The sequence below is a fragment of the Chiloscyllium punctatum genome, chromosome 46, assembly GCF_047496795.1.
Source record: "Chiloscyllium punctatum isolate Juve2018m chromosome 46, sChiPun1.3, whole genome shotgun sequence".
In the NCBI taxonomy this organism is placed as follows: Eukaryota; Metazoa; Chordata; class Chondrichthyes; order Orectolobiformes; family Hemiscylliidae; genus Chiloscyllium; species Chiloscyllium punctatum.
The window spans coordinates 38,827,265-38,840,256 of record NC_092784.1 but is presented as its reverse complement, the minus strand read 5'-3'; the positions used below and the strand labels follow the sequence as shown (position 1 = coordinate 38,840,256).

The window sequence follows — 12,992 nt, the reverse complement described above, 5'->3', positions numbered from 1 at the left end:
TGAAATCGACGCAGCTCGTTGGATGCTGCCTGAACTGCTGTGCTCTTCCAGCACCACTAATCCAGTATTATCCATTTCTGTTGCCACATTCAGGGAGCTATGGACTTGCACCCCAAGATCCCTCTTGTATAGCAATCCTCTTAAGGGTTCTGACATTTACTGTACACTTCCCTCTGGTGTTTGACCTCCCAAGATGCAACAGCTCCCGCTTGTCCGGACTAAGTTCCAGATCAGTAAAGCCGGAGTCACTGATGGGAAGTCAGGAGCCTCCCATTTAAAACAGAGATGAGGAATCTTCTCTGTGAAAGCTGAGTCTGTGAAACTCTCGGCCCCAGCCAGTGGAAGGGTGAGGTGGGGTGGGGTGTGAATATTCTCAAAGCTGTCATATCTACACTGATGACAAACAGAAAATCAGCACGGTGGGGGTGGGGGGGGGGGGGGGGGGGGGGGGTCAGATCAGCCGCAACGTTTTGGACTGGCAGAGCTGGTGGACTGCCTGAATGGAGCTGGGTTCAAACACCAACTCAATAGTCCCAATGAACGAATTCATACCTCGCGGCTTCTCCATTCTCCCAGGGCCTTCCAGCTGTTTCCAGGCTGGAAGTTCAAGCCGAATTCCTCCCCTGGTGTAACACAGTATTTCGTGAGGTTTCGATTTCATTCAAATACACAGTATTCGGAAGGGGGCTGGACAGAGCAAGCAGGTTACAGCCCCATCCACCACCTCCCCCCCCCTCCCCCCCCTCAGCGACTGGGGAGCCCAGCAACTGGGCATAGTCTCTGGATAAAGGTAAGGGCCAGGACAAGAGGAAATGAGTTCACCCAGAGGGATGGGAAACCTCTGGACATCCCAATTTGAAGTGGGCTCTCGGGAAATCAGGGGATTTGGGGAACAGGTGGGAAACCCATGATCAGCTTTGACGGTGCCATTTGGGTTCAATGGGCTGAATGGCCTCCCTAGCCCCTGTGTTTCAGTCTGCAACATAAGATCAAAGGAGTCAGTCACTCACCACTCCAGCTCTTTATCATCTCTTGACTTCAACAGCTCCTGGATTTCCTCCCGACACTTGTTCTGATATTCTGGGTGTCGAGCGAGATTATACAACACCCAGGAAATCCCACTGGCTGTAGTGTCATGTCCTGCCGAGACAGTGGGAGAAGGAACTCAGGAACGGACAAGCACCTCATGACGCGGGTCTGGGATAAAACTAAAACTCCGAGCTCTTTCAGCACCAACCCTGAGGGGTGTGAGAAACACCGTCTGGAAAAACGAGAGAGAGGGGTGTTCAGGTCGTGCTGCTCAGTCAGAGCACACTGGGCAGGCAGACAGGAGTGCCGCACTGTCAGGGGAGCTGTCTTTCAAACGAAGGGGGACAGATTTTAGTTACTCAGGGAATGAAGGAGAATTGGGGTGAGATTGGGGACCCTACCATCTCTCTCTCTGGTGACTTGGCCCATGTCACTAAAACAAACAGACAACTGGATAATAGTGGCCAGTATTTCAGACAGTGTTCCCTGTGTCCAGCGTGACCCCTCACTTCCCTCTCCCCTCATCCATCCCCTCGCACCACCGTCCCCTTTTGTATTTCATCTCTCCAGCCTTCCCCTGCACACACTCCTCGCCCCCACTTTCCCTGGCTCCAAGTTACTTGTTCACAACCTGTTGACAGTTCTCCCCACCTCCCACCAGGGGCTTGAAACACCAACACCAACAGACCTGCCGTGGGTTTCCAGAAGGTTCCACTTTCACAACACAGAAACCAGTGATGTTGCCCAGTCATTATCACTTATGAGGGATGTGGGGTCTCGATGCGTGTAAATTAGCCACGGCAGTTCCTGTATTACAGTAACGACCGAGCTTCAGAAGTTTGCCACTGACTGGGAAGCACTTCCATGAAGTCACAAACTGCAATATATAAATGCACGGCTCTACCAAGGGATGACCAGATGTCCAACAAATGGTGGTTACAGTAGGACTGTGGTTACTAGGCCCATGATTCTGGGAGAAAGTGAGGACTGCAGATGCTGGAGATCAGAGCTGAAAATGTGTTGCTGGAAAAGCACAGCAGCATCCAAGGCTTGTAGAGGGAGGAAGAGAGCTTCTTCAAGGAAGACATCCTTGTAAGAGGATTCGCAGTAGGTTAAAATCTTCGAGGAGAAAGTGAGGACTACAGACGCTGGAGATCAGAGCGTGATTCTGGGGCCAAGCGCTCAAATCCCAACACAGCTGCTTTTAAATTTAAATCCGGTTAATTTGAACAGAAACGAACTCCGTTAAAGAGAGCAGGAAATACATTAAATGTACTTCAGGGAAGGAAATCTGCCATCACGACTGGGTCTGGCCTACATGTGACTCCAAAATCTGACCAACTCTCACCAACCTTCAGGAAAGGCCTCTTTCGGAGACAGGTTAAAGGTGGATAATAAATCTTGGCCTCTTCACTGACAGTCACACAACATGGGTATGTCTGAAAACAGCACAGTACCAACACCCCAGCTCAAACTAAAACCCAAGAGGAGACACGAACCACGCACTTACCCTCAAACATGAAGGTATCAGCCTCTGACTGGATCTCCTCATCTGATAGGCTGTTGCCATCCTCATCCTGCAGACAGAAAGTAAAGGTTCATTCCCCATTGGCCAGCCCCGGTAATCCGTGCGGGATTACTGCCTCACCATCAACTCCCACTCCCTCCTTCACCTCACCCATCCTAGATAGGGGAAACACTGGAACGATGACTGGCCGAAGTGGGGGTGGGGGTGGGGGGGGGAGGGGTCACAGTTTAAGGATACGACGCGGTTCATTTAGGACTGAGCTGAAGAGAAATATCTTCACCCAGAGAGTGGGGGCCTGTGGAATCATCTACCAGAGGAAACTATTGAGCCCAACATATTGAACATTTTAAACAAGGGTCTTTTTAATAGTTCTGGGGCTAACGGGATCCAATAGGGTACAGGGAGACAGCAGGAACAGGGCACTGAATTGGAAGATCAGCTGTGATCATACTGAGTGATTTTTTTTTGTTTCAGAGAGCCACCTAACAACTAGCTCTCCAGGTGAGGGAGGGGCTGGTGATGTCACTGTACCCCCCAGCTAATGTCTCAGGGGGCATGGCTTCAATTCCAATTCGGTAAGATCAGGACGTGAGGGTTTCCGTGACAGTGAGAAACAGTCAGTCAAAGCCCTCATACTCGTGGGGAAGGGAATTCGTTCACGGGAGTAGCGACAGCAGTGAAGAGTCAACCATATTGCTCTGTGGGTCTGGAGTCACTTGTAGGCCAGACCAGGGAAGGAGGACAGATTTCCTCCACTAAACATGGGTTTTTAATGACAATAGATTCACAGCTTTCATTGGACTGTTTTTCCCCCCAGCTTTTTTATTGAATTCAAATTCTACTATGGCAGGATTTGAACCCAGGTTCCCGGACATTACTTAGGTCTCTCTGGATTAACGGTCCAGCAATAATACCACTTGGCCATTGCCTCCCTATTTGCTGTCCTTATTCAGAATGACTGATGTGTGAGTTCAGACCCAGAGCAATGGGGTTGGCTCTGAAGTGCCTGTAAATACCCTCCAAATGACCCCTTGATTGGCCATGTTAGTCCCTCAGTTCATGGACAATTGGGGACTGGCCTCAGGTAGGCCTCAATTAGGCCTCAGCTGCGGCCCACTGGGAGGATGTGACAATGTGATTAGGAGGGTGCCAGCCGCGAGCTGAACAGAGATCACATCATGTGGGCGAGGGGCTTCTGCCTCAGGGATCGCAGCGGGGGAGGGGCAGGCGGTGAAAACACTGACCTTTGACAGCAGCAGGACGTCCAGGAAGTCAGTCACTTTGCCTTGTTTGGACTGGAGCCAGGCATCTGCCCCTTGCTCCCTCAGGATCTCCCGACGTCGCTGCACGACATCCAGTGAATAGGAGTGCACCAGATCACAGGCCCTGGCGAATCTCTTGCCATTGGCCGAGTGTTTGTAAATGAAGTCGCTGTGATGTGGTAAGTAACGTTCCCTCTTCACCACCAGCGTGCTCAGCTCATAGATGGCAGCAATGTAGTCACTTGACTTTCTAGGGAGCAATGTAGAGGGGAGAGGACTGTCAGGGCAGATCAGTCTGTTTGCCATCTCCCTCCCCACTTCTCTCAGGACACTGAACCAGTCTCAGTGCCCTTTATCGACCTGGATTCAGGATTGAGGCTAAACCATGCCCTGGTCATTAACTAATGGTAAGAAGATTAGCCACCATGGCTCAGTGGTCAGCACGCACCCCTCCTGAAGGTCCTGGATCTCCACAGCAGGCAACGCGAGACCGTGCTCCAGTGCAGTCCCATGGGAGTGCGACACTGCCATGGGCGCTGAGTCTGGGATGAGACATTAACCAAGGCTCAGTCAGGCAGGGCACACCTAGCAAGGGGCTGTGGGTAAGGGAGTCACCGAGAGAGGGGAGGGGGAGAGGGGTAGGGAGATAAGACTCACCGAGAGGGGAGTGGAGAGGGGGGAGGGGTGGGGGTAAGGGAGTCACCGAGAGAGGGGAGGGGGAGAGGGGTGGGGAGGTAAGACTCACCGAGAGGGGAGTGGGGAGGGGTGGGGTAAGAGTCACTGAGGGGGAGAGGGGAGGGCGAGAGGGGTGGGGGTGAAGGAGTCACTGAGAGAGGGGAGGGTTGGGGAGGGGGAGAGGGGTGGGGGTGAAGGAGTCACCGAGAGAGGGGAGGGTTGGGGGAGGGGGAGAGGGGTGGGGAGGTCAGACTCACCGAGAGGGCAGAGGGGAGTGGGGGTAAGAGTCACTGAAGGGGGGAGGGGGGAGTGGGGAGGGGGTGAGGGGTGGGGGTGAAGGAGTCACCGAGAGAGGGGAGGGTTGGGGAGGGGGAGAGGGGTGGGGAGGTCAGACTCACCGAGAGGGCAGAGGGGAGTGGGGGTAAGAGTCACTGAGGGGGGGAGGGGGGAGTGGGGAGGGGGTGAGGGGTGGGGGTAAGGGAGTCACCGAGAGAGGGGAGGGTTGTGGGAGGAAGGGAAGCATGGGGTGGGGGGGGGTAAGGGAGTCACCGAAGGGGCTTGGGGGGGGGGGGGAGTAAGAGAGTCACTGAGTGGGGGGGAGGGGTAGAGGGGCTAAGAGAGTCACCGATGTGGGGGGTTCAGGGGGTAGCAGAGTCATCGAGAGGGCTGTGGGGAGTGGGGTGTAAGGGAGTCACCGAGGGAGGGGGGTAGTGTGGAGGGAGGGAGGTGCAGACTTCTACGATGGCCGCTGGTATCGGGGGAGGGGGCGATGTTGTGTTTTGGTGGAGTCGATGAGACAGTGCGGTTTTTCCAAAGTGAATCCAACTCCGTCCACAGTTACCACAGCCCAGGCAGCTGTCTGCTAGGTCTTGTCACAACACACTCATCACTGTCAGAAATCAGAACAATCTCCATGGAAACCATCCAAAATTCTGTGGCTGGGAAATCCTGTCAGCCGTGATCTTAGTGGATAGTATGCAGGGCCGAATGGCCTGTTTCTGCACCCATTTCAAATGCCTCGATACCCCCACCAGGGGCAATCGCTCCATAGCAACGTGGGGTTGAGCAACATGAGGAGGCCATTCAGCCCCTCTCCCATACAGTAAGTGTATGGCTGACCTGACAGAGTCCTGCCTTACCCATAGAGAAGCCAGTGGGTGGTGTGTGGCCTGGAGTTACTCACAGCTGGCAGTTACTGTCGTAGCTGAAGGTACATTTCAGGAGACTGTCCAAGGTCATCAGACTAATGTGTTCAAACATCTCCAGTGAAGTTGCTCCCTCTGATATCAGCCGCTCCCATTTCTCCTGCAGCGAGACAGAGAAACATCTGCCATTCCCCAACGTGTCTATACGGAGGGGAGTTCAAACACAACGCAGCAGCCCCACAGGAAACACCAACAAGCCGTGGCCGCACAACAACACCGACCATTTACAGAGCGGCCAGTCCAGACACCGGGAGGGGGTGGGGAGCTTGAGCTGGGGCCCACTGGCTACTGGGTCATCAAGGAACTGCATATGGATGAGAGCTCCAGGGAGATACACTCACGGATGGGGGGGGAGTTACACACACAGAGAGGGGCTATGGGTAAACAGGTCAGCACAGAATCAGGTACCTACTGGCACACCCTGTGGGAGAGAGTGGGGAGGGCAGGGAGAGTGACACTGAGGCAACGGGGCAGGGGTCAGTCGGCTGCAGCATGCAGCACCGTCCTATCCCCATGGTAATTCCAAAACCCTTCCCAGTGTAACACATCTTATCCCCACAGGCAGCACCAACACACCTCCTCACCCCACCCCACAGTGCCAGCTCACACTCAGGGACACGATCACCCACAGTGCCAGCTCACACTCAGGACATGATCACCCACAGTGCCAGCTCACACTCAGGGACACGATCACCCAAAGTGCCAGCTCACACTCAGGGACACGATCACCCACAGTGCCAGCTCACACTCAGGGACACGAACACCCACAGTGCCAGCTCACGCTCAGGGACACGAACACCCACAGTGCCAGCTCACGCTCAGGGACACGATCACCCACAGTGCCAGCTCACGCTCAGGGACACGATCACCCACAGTGCCAGCTCACGCTCAGGGACACGATCACCCACAGTGCCAGCTCACACTCAGGGACACGAACACCCACAGTGCCAGCTCACACTCAGGGACACAGTGACTGTCACAGTGTCAGTGCCATCTCTCTCACTCCCTCCCTTCTTCTCCCTCCTCGTCTCTGTCCCTCCCTCCCTCTCCCCACTCTCTCCCTCCCTCTCCCTCCTCTCTCCTTACCTCTCCCTCCTTCCCTCTCTCTCCCCCCCCTCTCTTTCCCCGTCTCTCTCTCCCCCCTCACTCTCTCCCTCCCTCTCTCTCCCTCCCTCCCACGCTCTCTCTCCCTCCCTTCTCCCTCCCTCCCTCTCTCTCACCCCTCTCTCCCACCCTCTCTCTCGCCCCTCTCTCCCACCCTCTCTCTCCCCCCCACCCTCCCTCCCTCCCTCTCGCCCCTCTCTTCCTCCTCCCTCCCCCTCTCCCTCCCTCCCTCTCTCGCCCCTCTCCCTCCCTCTCTCCCCCTCTCCCTCCCTCCCTCTCTCCCCCCTCTCTCCCTCTTCCCGCCTCTCTCCCTCTTCCCCCCTCTCTCCCTCTTCCCCCCTCTCTCCCTCTTCCCCCCTCTCTCCCTCTCTGACAGTGCCAGCTCTCCCTCAGTGTGTTACTCACGTGGAGGATGTTGGTTGATTGGTTGAAGATTTTGACATAGGGCTTTAAGATGTCAAAGTGAAAGGCGGGTGTTAACAGGCGTCTGTGCCGAGCCCATCGCTCCCCTTTACTGATCAGCAGGCCATCACCTGATAGGGCCAAGACAAAGTTCACAGGTCAGTTCAGACAGGGCATTCCTGCTGTACAATGCCACACCTTGTGGTTGTGGGGAGGGAGGGAGGGGTTTGACCTCCGGGAGACTGTGGGGTAGCTGTTGGGTGTCGGGGTCTGTGAGGGATCTGTTGGGGAGGCCCACAGAGAGAGCTGGAGAAACTCAGCACGTCTGGCAGCAACTGTGGAGAGAGAAACATAGTCAATATTTTGGGTCCAGTGACCCTTCCTCAGAACTGGACCTCTCACTGGGAGGTCAGTACAGGAAGCCGAAGTGGGAGCGGGGAAAAGACTTTAACCGAAGGTTACCCCCCCCACCCCGGCTCCTGCACACAGCTCCCCCGTAGAAATTATCGGGGAGCGAGGGACAGCGAATGAGACGGGAATGTTGGAGGACAACACAAAATGGCCACTACTTACCCAACCAAGGCCTGAGGAAACCGTAGAAAAGTTTGTCCTTTGGGGCAATGGAAGCTGAAACACAGAGTGAAGACAAGATTTGATGAACCCAAACTCTACAATCACTCAAAAGGAGAACACCACATCATAAAGACAATTCGAGGCAGGTTAGTTGCATTCCCCTGCATGCTGTGCACTATCCTGACTTGGAAATACCTCGCCATTCCTTCAGCTCACTGGGCCAGAATCCTAACAGCACCCTAATCCAGCAATAAGAGAAAAGCAATAAATACTGGCCAAACTGGCATCCTGCAAATGAATAACAAATAATAAATAGAAAGAGTAAATGCTTATTATCCAGGGTGGGTGTAGTCTTGAGTTTGCATGGAGCTAAACTATAAACAGCTCAAATTCGTAAATGATACCAAACTTTCCCAGCGAGTCTTTCCTCTCACTGAAGCTAATGGAATCACAGAATCCCTACAGTGTGGAAACAGGCCATTTGGCCCAACAAGTCCACACCAACCCTCCAGATTCACGCACCCCCTACTCTATTACTCTATATTTACCCTGACTAACATCTCTAATGTACACATCCCTGAGCACTATAGGCAATTTAGCATGACCAATCCATCCAAACCTGCACATCTTGATAATATCGCCAGATTATTAATCCAGAGACTCTGGGGTCCTGCGTTCAAATCCCACTGATTCAGATTGAATTCAATAAAGGCTAAAGGTCTTATTGTTTCAAAAAAAAAATCCATTCTGGTTCATCAAGGCCTTTTAGGGAAGGAAATCTGTCATCCTCACCTGGTCTGGCCTACATGTGACTCCAGACCCATGGAGGAGCTGGTGTTGAACTGGGGTGTAGAAAGTTTAAAAATCACACAACACCAAGTTATAGTCCAACAAGTTTAATTGGAAGCACTAGCTTTCGGAGCGCTGCTCCTTCATCAGGCGATTGTGGAGGACACATTGTAAGATACAAAATTTATAGCAAAAGTTTACAGTGTGATGCAACTTGAACTGGACATTGAAATATACCTTGATTGAACAAACAATCAAATGGGTCTGGATGGGTTACTCTTCGGAGGGTCGGTGTGGACTGGTGGGCCCACACTGTCCGGAATCTAATCTGAACAAATCGTTTCAAAATGGGAAGCTGGTCATTTTACAACGATTTTGTTAATTGCTAACATACTTAATGCTCCACAATGCCAAAGGTGACTCAGTACCTATATACTGTTTTCCTACAAATCAGTGCAATCTCGCAGATCCAGGGGGAGTTGATGAGATTGGGAGGTTCGAGGTCCAGGCCCTTTCCCTCCTGAACAAGCCACCTTCATTGTACCACAGCACTAGCTCACATTGCCAGCTCAGCCCATCAAATCAACCAAAAATCTCATCGCACAAAGTGTGTACCCTAAAGACATCAAAGCTACAACCGTCAGATAAAAGTTTACTGAACACAAGCGGGGGTTCCCAGTGGGGGAGACTTAATGATCATCGGATTCACAATAACCAGCCACAACCATCACGGAAAGGGAGACGATACCACCTATCATACCCTACAGATACTATCAACCCCTGCACCCCTCACTGTGTGAACCTATCGACTATCCCACCCCTCACAGTGTGAACCTATCGACTATCCCACCCCTCACAGTGTGTACCCTATAGCCTTTCCCACCCCTCACTGTGTGAACCTATCGACTATCCCACCCCTCACTGTGTGAACCTATCGACTATCCCACCCCTCACTGTGTGAACCTATCGACTATCCCACCCCTCACTGTGTGAACCTATCGACTATCCCACCCCTCACTGTGTGAACCTATCGACTATCCCACCCCTCACTGTGTGAACCTATCGACTATCCCACCCCTCACTGTGTGAACCTATCGACTATCCCACCCCTCACTGTGTGAACCTATCGACTATCCCACCCCTCACTGTGTGTACCCTATAGCCTATCCCACCCCTCACTGTGTGTACCCTATAGCCTATCCCACCCTCGCTGTGTGAACCTATCGACTATCCCACCCCTCACTGTGTGTACGCTATAGACTATCCCACCCCTCAGTGTGTATCCTATCGACTATCCCACCCCTCACTGTGTGAACCTATCGACTATCCCACCCCTCACTGTGTGAACCTATCGACTATCCCACCCCTCACTGTGTGAACCTATCGACTATCCCACCCCTCACTGTGTGAACCTATCGACTATCCCACCCTCGCTGTGTACGCTATAGACTATCCCACCCCTCAGTGTGTATCCTATAGACTATCCCACCCCTCACAGTGTGTACCCTATAGACCATCCCACCCCTCGCTGTGTGTACGCTATAGACTATCCCACCCCATCACAGTGTGTACCCTATAGACTATCCCATCCCATCACAGTGTGTATCCTATAGACTATCCATCCCTTCACTGTGTACCCTAAAGACTATCCCACCCCTCACTGTGTGTATGCTATAGGCTTTCCCACCCTTCACAGTGTGTACTTTATAGACTATCCCACCCATCATAGTGTGTACCCTATAGACTATCCCACACCTCACGGTGTGTATCCTATAGACTATCCCACCCCTCACGGTGTGTACGTTATAGACTATACCGCCCCCTCACAGTGTGTACACAATAGATAATCCCACCCCCTCACAATGTGACAGAAGAAAAGTTCTCCTTATATCTGTGTAAAGGTGAAACTGCTAACTCTGACATTTTACCCTCTGGATGTAGAGACTCCCATTGGGGATACAATTCTCTCCACAATTCCCTCGAAATGTTCAATTTTTCAATAAACTTCAGTCTCATTCTCCTACACTCCAGGCCCAACCTACTCAATTACTTCTTATAAGAATATCCCTCCATACTCTGAATAAATCTATCCAGGGTGCCTCCAAATAAACCTGTTGGACTATAACCTGGTGTTGTGTGATTTTTAACTTTGTACACCCCAGTCCAACACCGGCACGTCCACATCATGGATAAATCTAGTGAACCTTCACCAGACTACCTCCAGTGCCAATATATCTGTCCTTAGATATGGGTCAAAGCTATTCACAGTATTCCAGCTGTGGTCCGACTAGTGCCTTGTATTGCTTCAGAGAAAGCCCTCCCTGCTCTCTGTTTGAAATTCTGGCACCCCCAAACCTATACTCAATTAACCATGGAGTGCAGGAGGAGATTTATCAAGCCATTGTGGTTGTACTGTTTCCAATGTAGAGCCTTCCCTCTTCAGATTCTGATTCTGAGGATGCAAAAGCTGCTTCAGATGTCACGGAACCAAACAGCAAACCCCTCTCACTTCAGATTTGTTAAACATTAAACCATTGATCAATAAAAAAAACAGTTGATCATTGATCACTGAACACCTTTCGAAAGTCAAACATTTTATGAGCTTGACCAAAAGTCCACATCCGATTAGATATCTTCCAATGTGGTATGTAGAACACAACTTTCTCCAAATACAGCTGGGCCATCTGTTTAGAGTTTGACCCATTGATTTATCAATGCATTGGGCACCAATATTCACTAATCTCACTGTGACGGGGGTGGAAGCAGGTGACTCCAACAGCTCTTAATAGGTCTCGTGATGGAAACTCTAAGTGAACATTGTCAGGAGACAGGATTATAATCCAGTGGTTCAGATTAATGCTGTGGGCAGGTGTTCAAATCTCACTCTCTCTGGCAGCTGATGGAATTGAAATCCAGTAACTCCACAAATGTGGAATTAAATAGCTAGTTTCTTTAGTGTTGGCCACGGAATTGTCATCGATTGTCATGGGATAACCAAAGAGTTCAATAATGCCCTTTAGAAAGAGGGAAATCTGCCGTGCTGACCCAGTCTGCCCTACGTGTGATTTCAGAACCACAGCAATTGGGTTAATTCTCAAATGGCCAAGAAAACCACTCAACCCCACCACAAAGGCGAGAAGGAATGGACCGCCCAGCCAGTGGACCGCCCAGCCAGTGGATATCAGCAGTTCAAGAAGGCAGCTCCCCATCACTTTCTCAAGGGCACCTAGAATCATACAATCATCACCATGTGGAAACAGGCCCTTCAGCCCAACAAGTCCAAACCGATCCTCCAAAGAGTAACCCACCCATTATACTACATTTACCCCTGATGGGCAATAAACACTGGACCCAAGCAGCGCTGTCCATAGTCTGAGAAAAGATAACAAATAGACCATCGGGCAGATTGCTTTTCCTCTTAGGCTGAGAGAGGGCTGGGAGATGGAAGGAATAGAGACAAAGCAGGATAAAACAACAGCCTCTCTGACAAAGTGATTGAGACACTGAGGCTTAACACTGACTCCAACATTCCCTGAAAGACTTCCACATCTCATCCTGGCCTACTCCTAGGTTCTTTCCAAACCAGAATCCCTGTGAATCCAAAATAACAAAGAAAACAACTTGCTTCATTTTGTAAACACTCAGTGAACGGAAAGGGTCAGCAACGTCTGACAGAGTTGACATTGATGGAACATCACTGGCTCATGGTTGACAGGCTGGTGCTAAGGAGCAGAGTCAGATTAGGCCATTCAGCCCCCTGCCCCTGTGCTAGCCTTTGAAAGAGCTCTCTGATCACCCTCATATTGATCAAGTGCTTCCCCAATTCCCTTTCCATGGTGAGATCTACTAGATCCCAAACATAAGTAACCAGAGTTCACCAAACTGAGGACATTATTCGAACTGATACCAATTTTCTGATCTGTGTTGGAGGGTGGAAGCTCCTCTACCTGATGCCAAAAGGACACATTTGGTGTAGGCTGGATGGAAAAGTCTCACTATTGGGTAGGTGGGTCCAAACCACGTAAGGCAGCAGTATACATAGCGTTTGACGATGTCATTAACCAGGTTAAGGCCTTCCTCTGAACTGCGGATCTAATGAAATAAAGATCAGGTGGGAGGCAAGAAGTTAACAAGAGAGTAATAGGCAAAAAAGGCAATCAAACCCTCGATTCCCAACAAACCATCATCAAATCCCAATCAGTTTGAGCCCAAAGACAACCAATTTGGGCAGAAAATTATTAAGACCACCCCCTTTATCAATCAATCTTCGCAATTGAAAAGATAATTGGATAGTGAGTTCTGCTTCAGCACATTCAGAAAAGGGACTTGGTGAATTCAGAGAAGATTGAGATTAAATAACTAGCCAAGCCACGGAATTCACAATGAACCATTTTCCAGGTCCCCTCTGGGACCACCAAACCAGGC

The 12,992-nt window shown here is 51.2% G+C and overlaps 1 protein-coding gene across 3 annotated transcripts in view; it reads right to left on the bottom strand.

Moving 5' to 3' along the window:
* cyp4f3 (cytochrome P450, family 4, subfamily F, polypeptide 3) overlaps positions 1 to 12,992 on the bottom strand; it is a 42,156-nt gene that overhangs the window by 15,773 nt on the left and 13,391 nt on the right. For 2 of the 3 annotated variants that reach the window (XM_072564044.1, XM_072564045.1), the window contains exons 4-9: positions 7,779 to 7,832; positions 7,209 to 7,336; positions 5,678 to 5,799; positions 3,802 to 4,069; positions 2,540 to 2,606; positions 1,011 to 1,140 (exon numbers count right to left, since the gene is read on the bottom strand). In XM_072564044.1, coding sequence (XP_072420145.1) covers positions 1,011 to 1,140; positions 2,540 to 2,606; positions 3,802 to 4,069; positions 5,678 to 5,799; positions 7,209 to 7,336; positions 7,779 to 7,832 — 769 coding nt within the window. Of the gene's footprint in view, positions 1 to 1,010; positions 1,141 to 2,539; positions 2,607 to 3,801; positions 4,070 to 5,677; positions 5,800 to 7,208; positions 7,337 to 7,778; positions 7,833 to 12,514; positions 12,660 to 12,992 lie in introns of all 3 variants that reach the window. The other variant, XM_072564046.1, reaches the window with a different exon arrangement.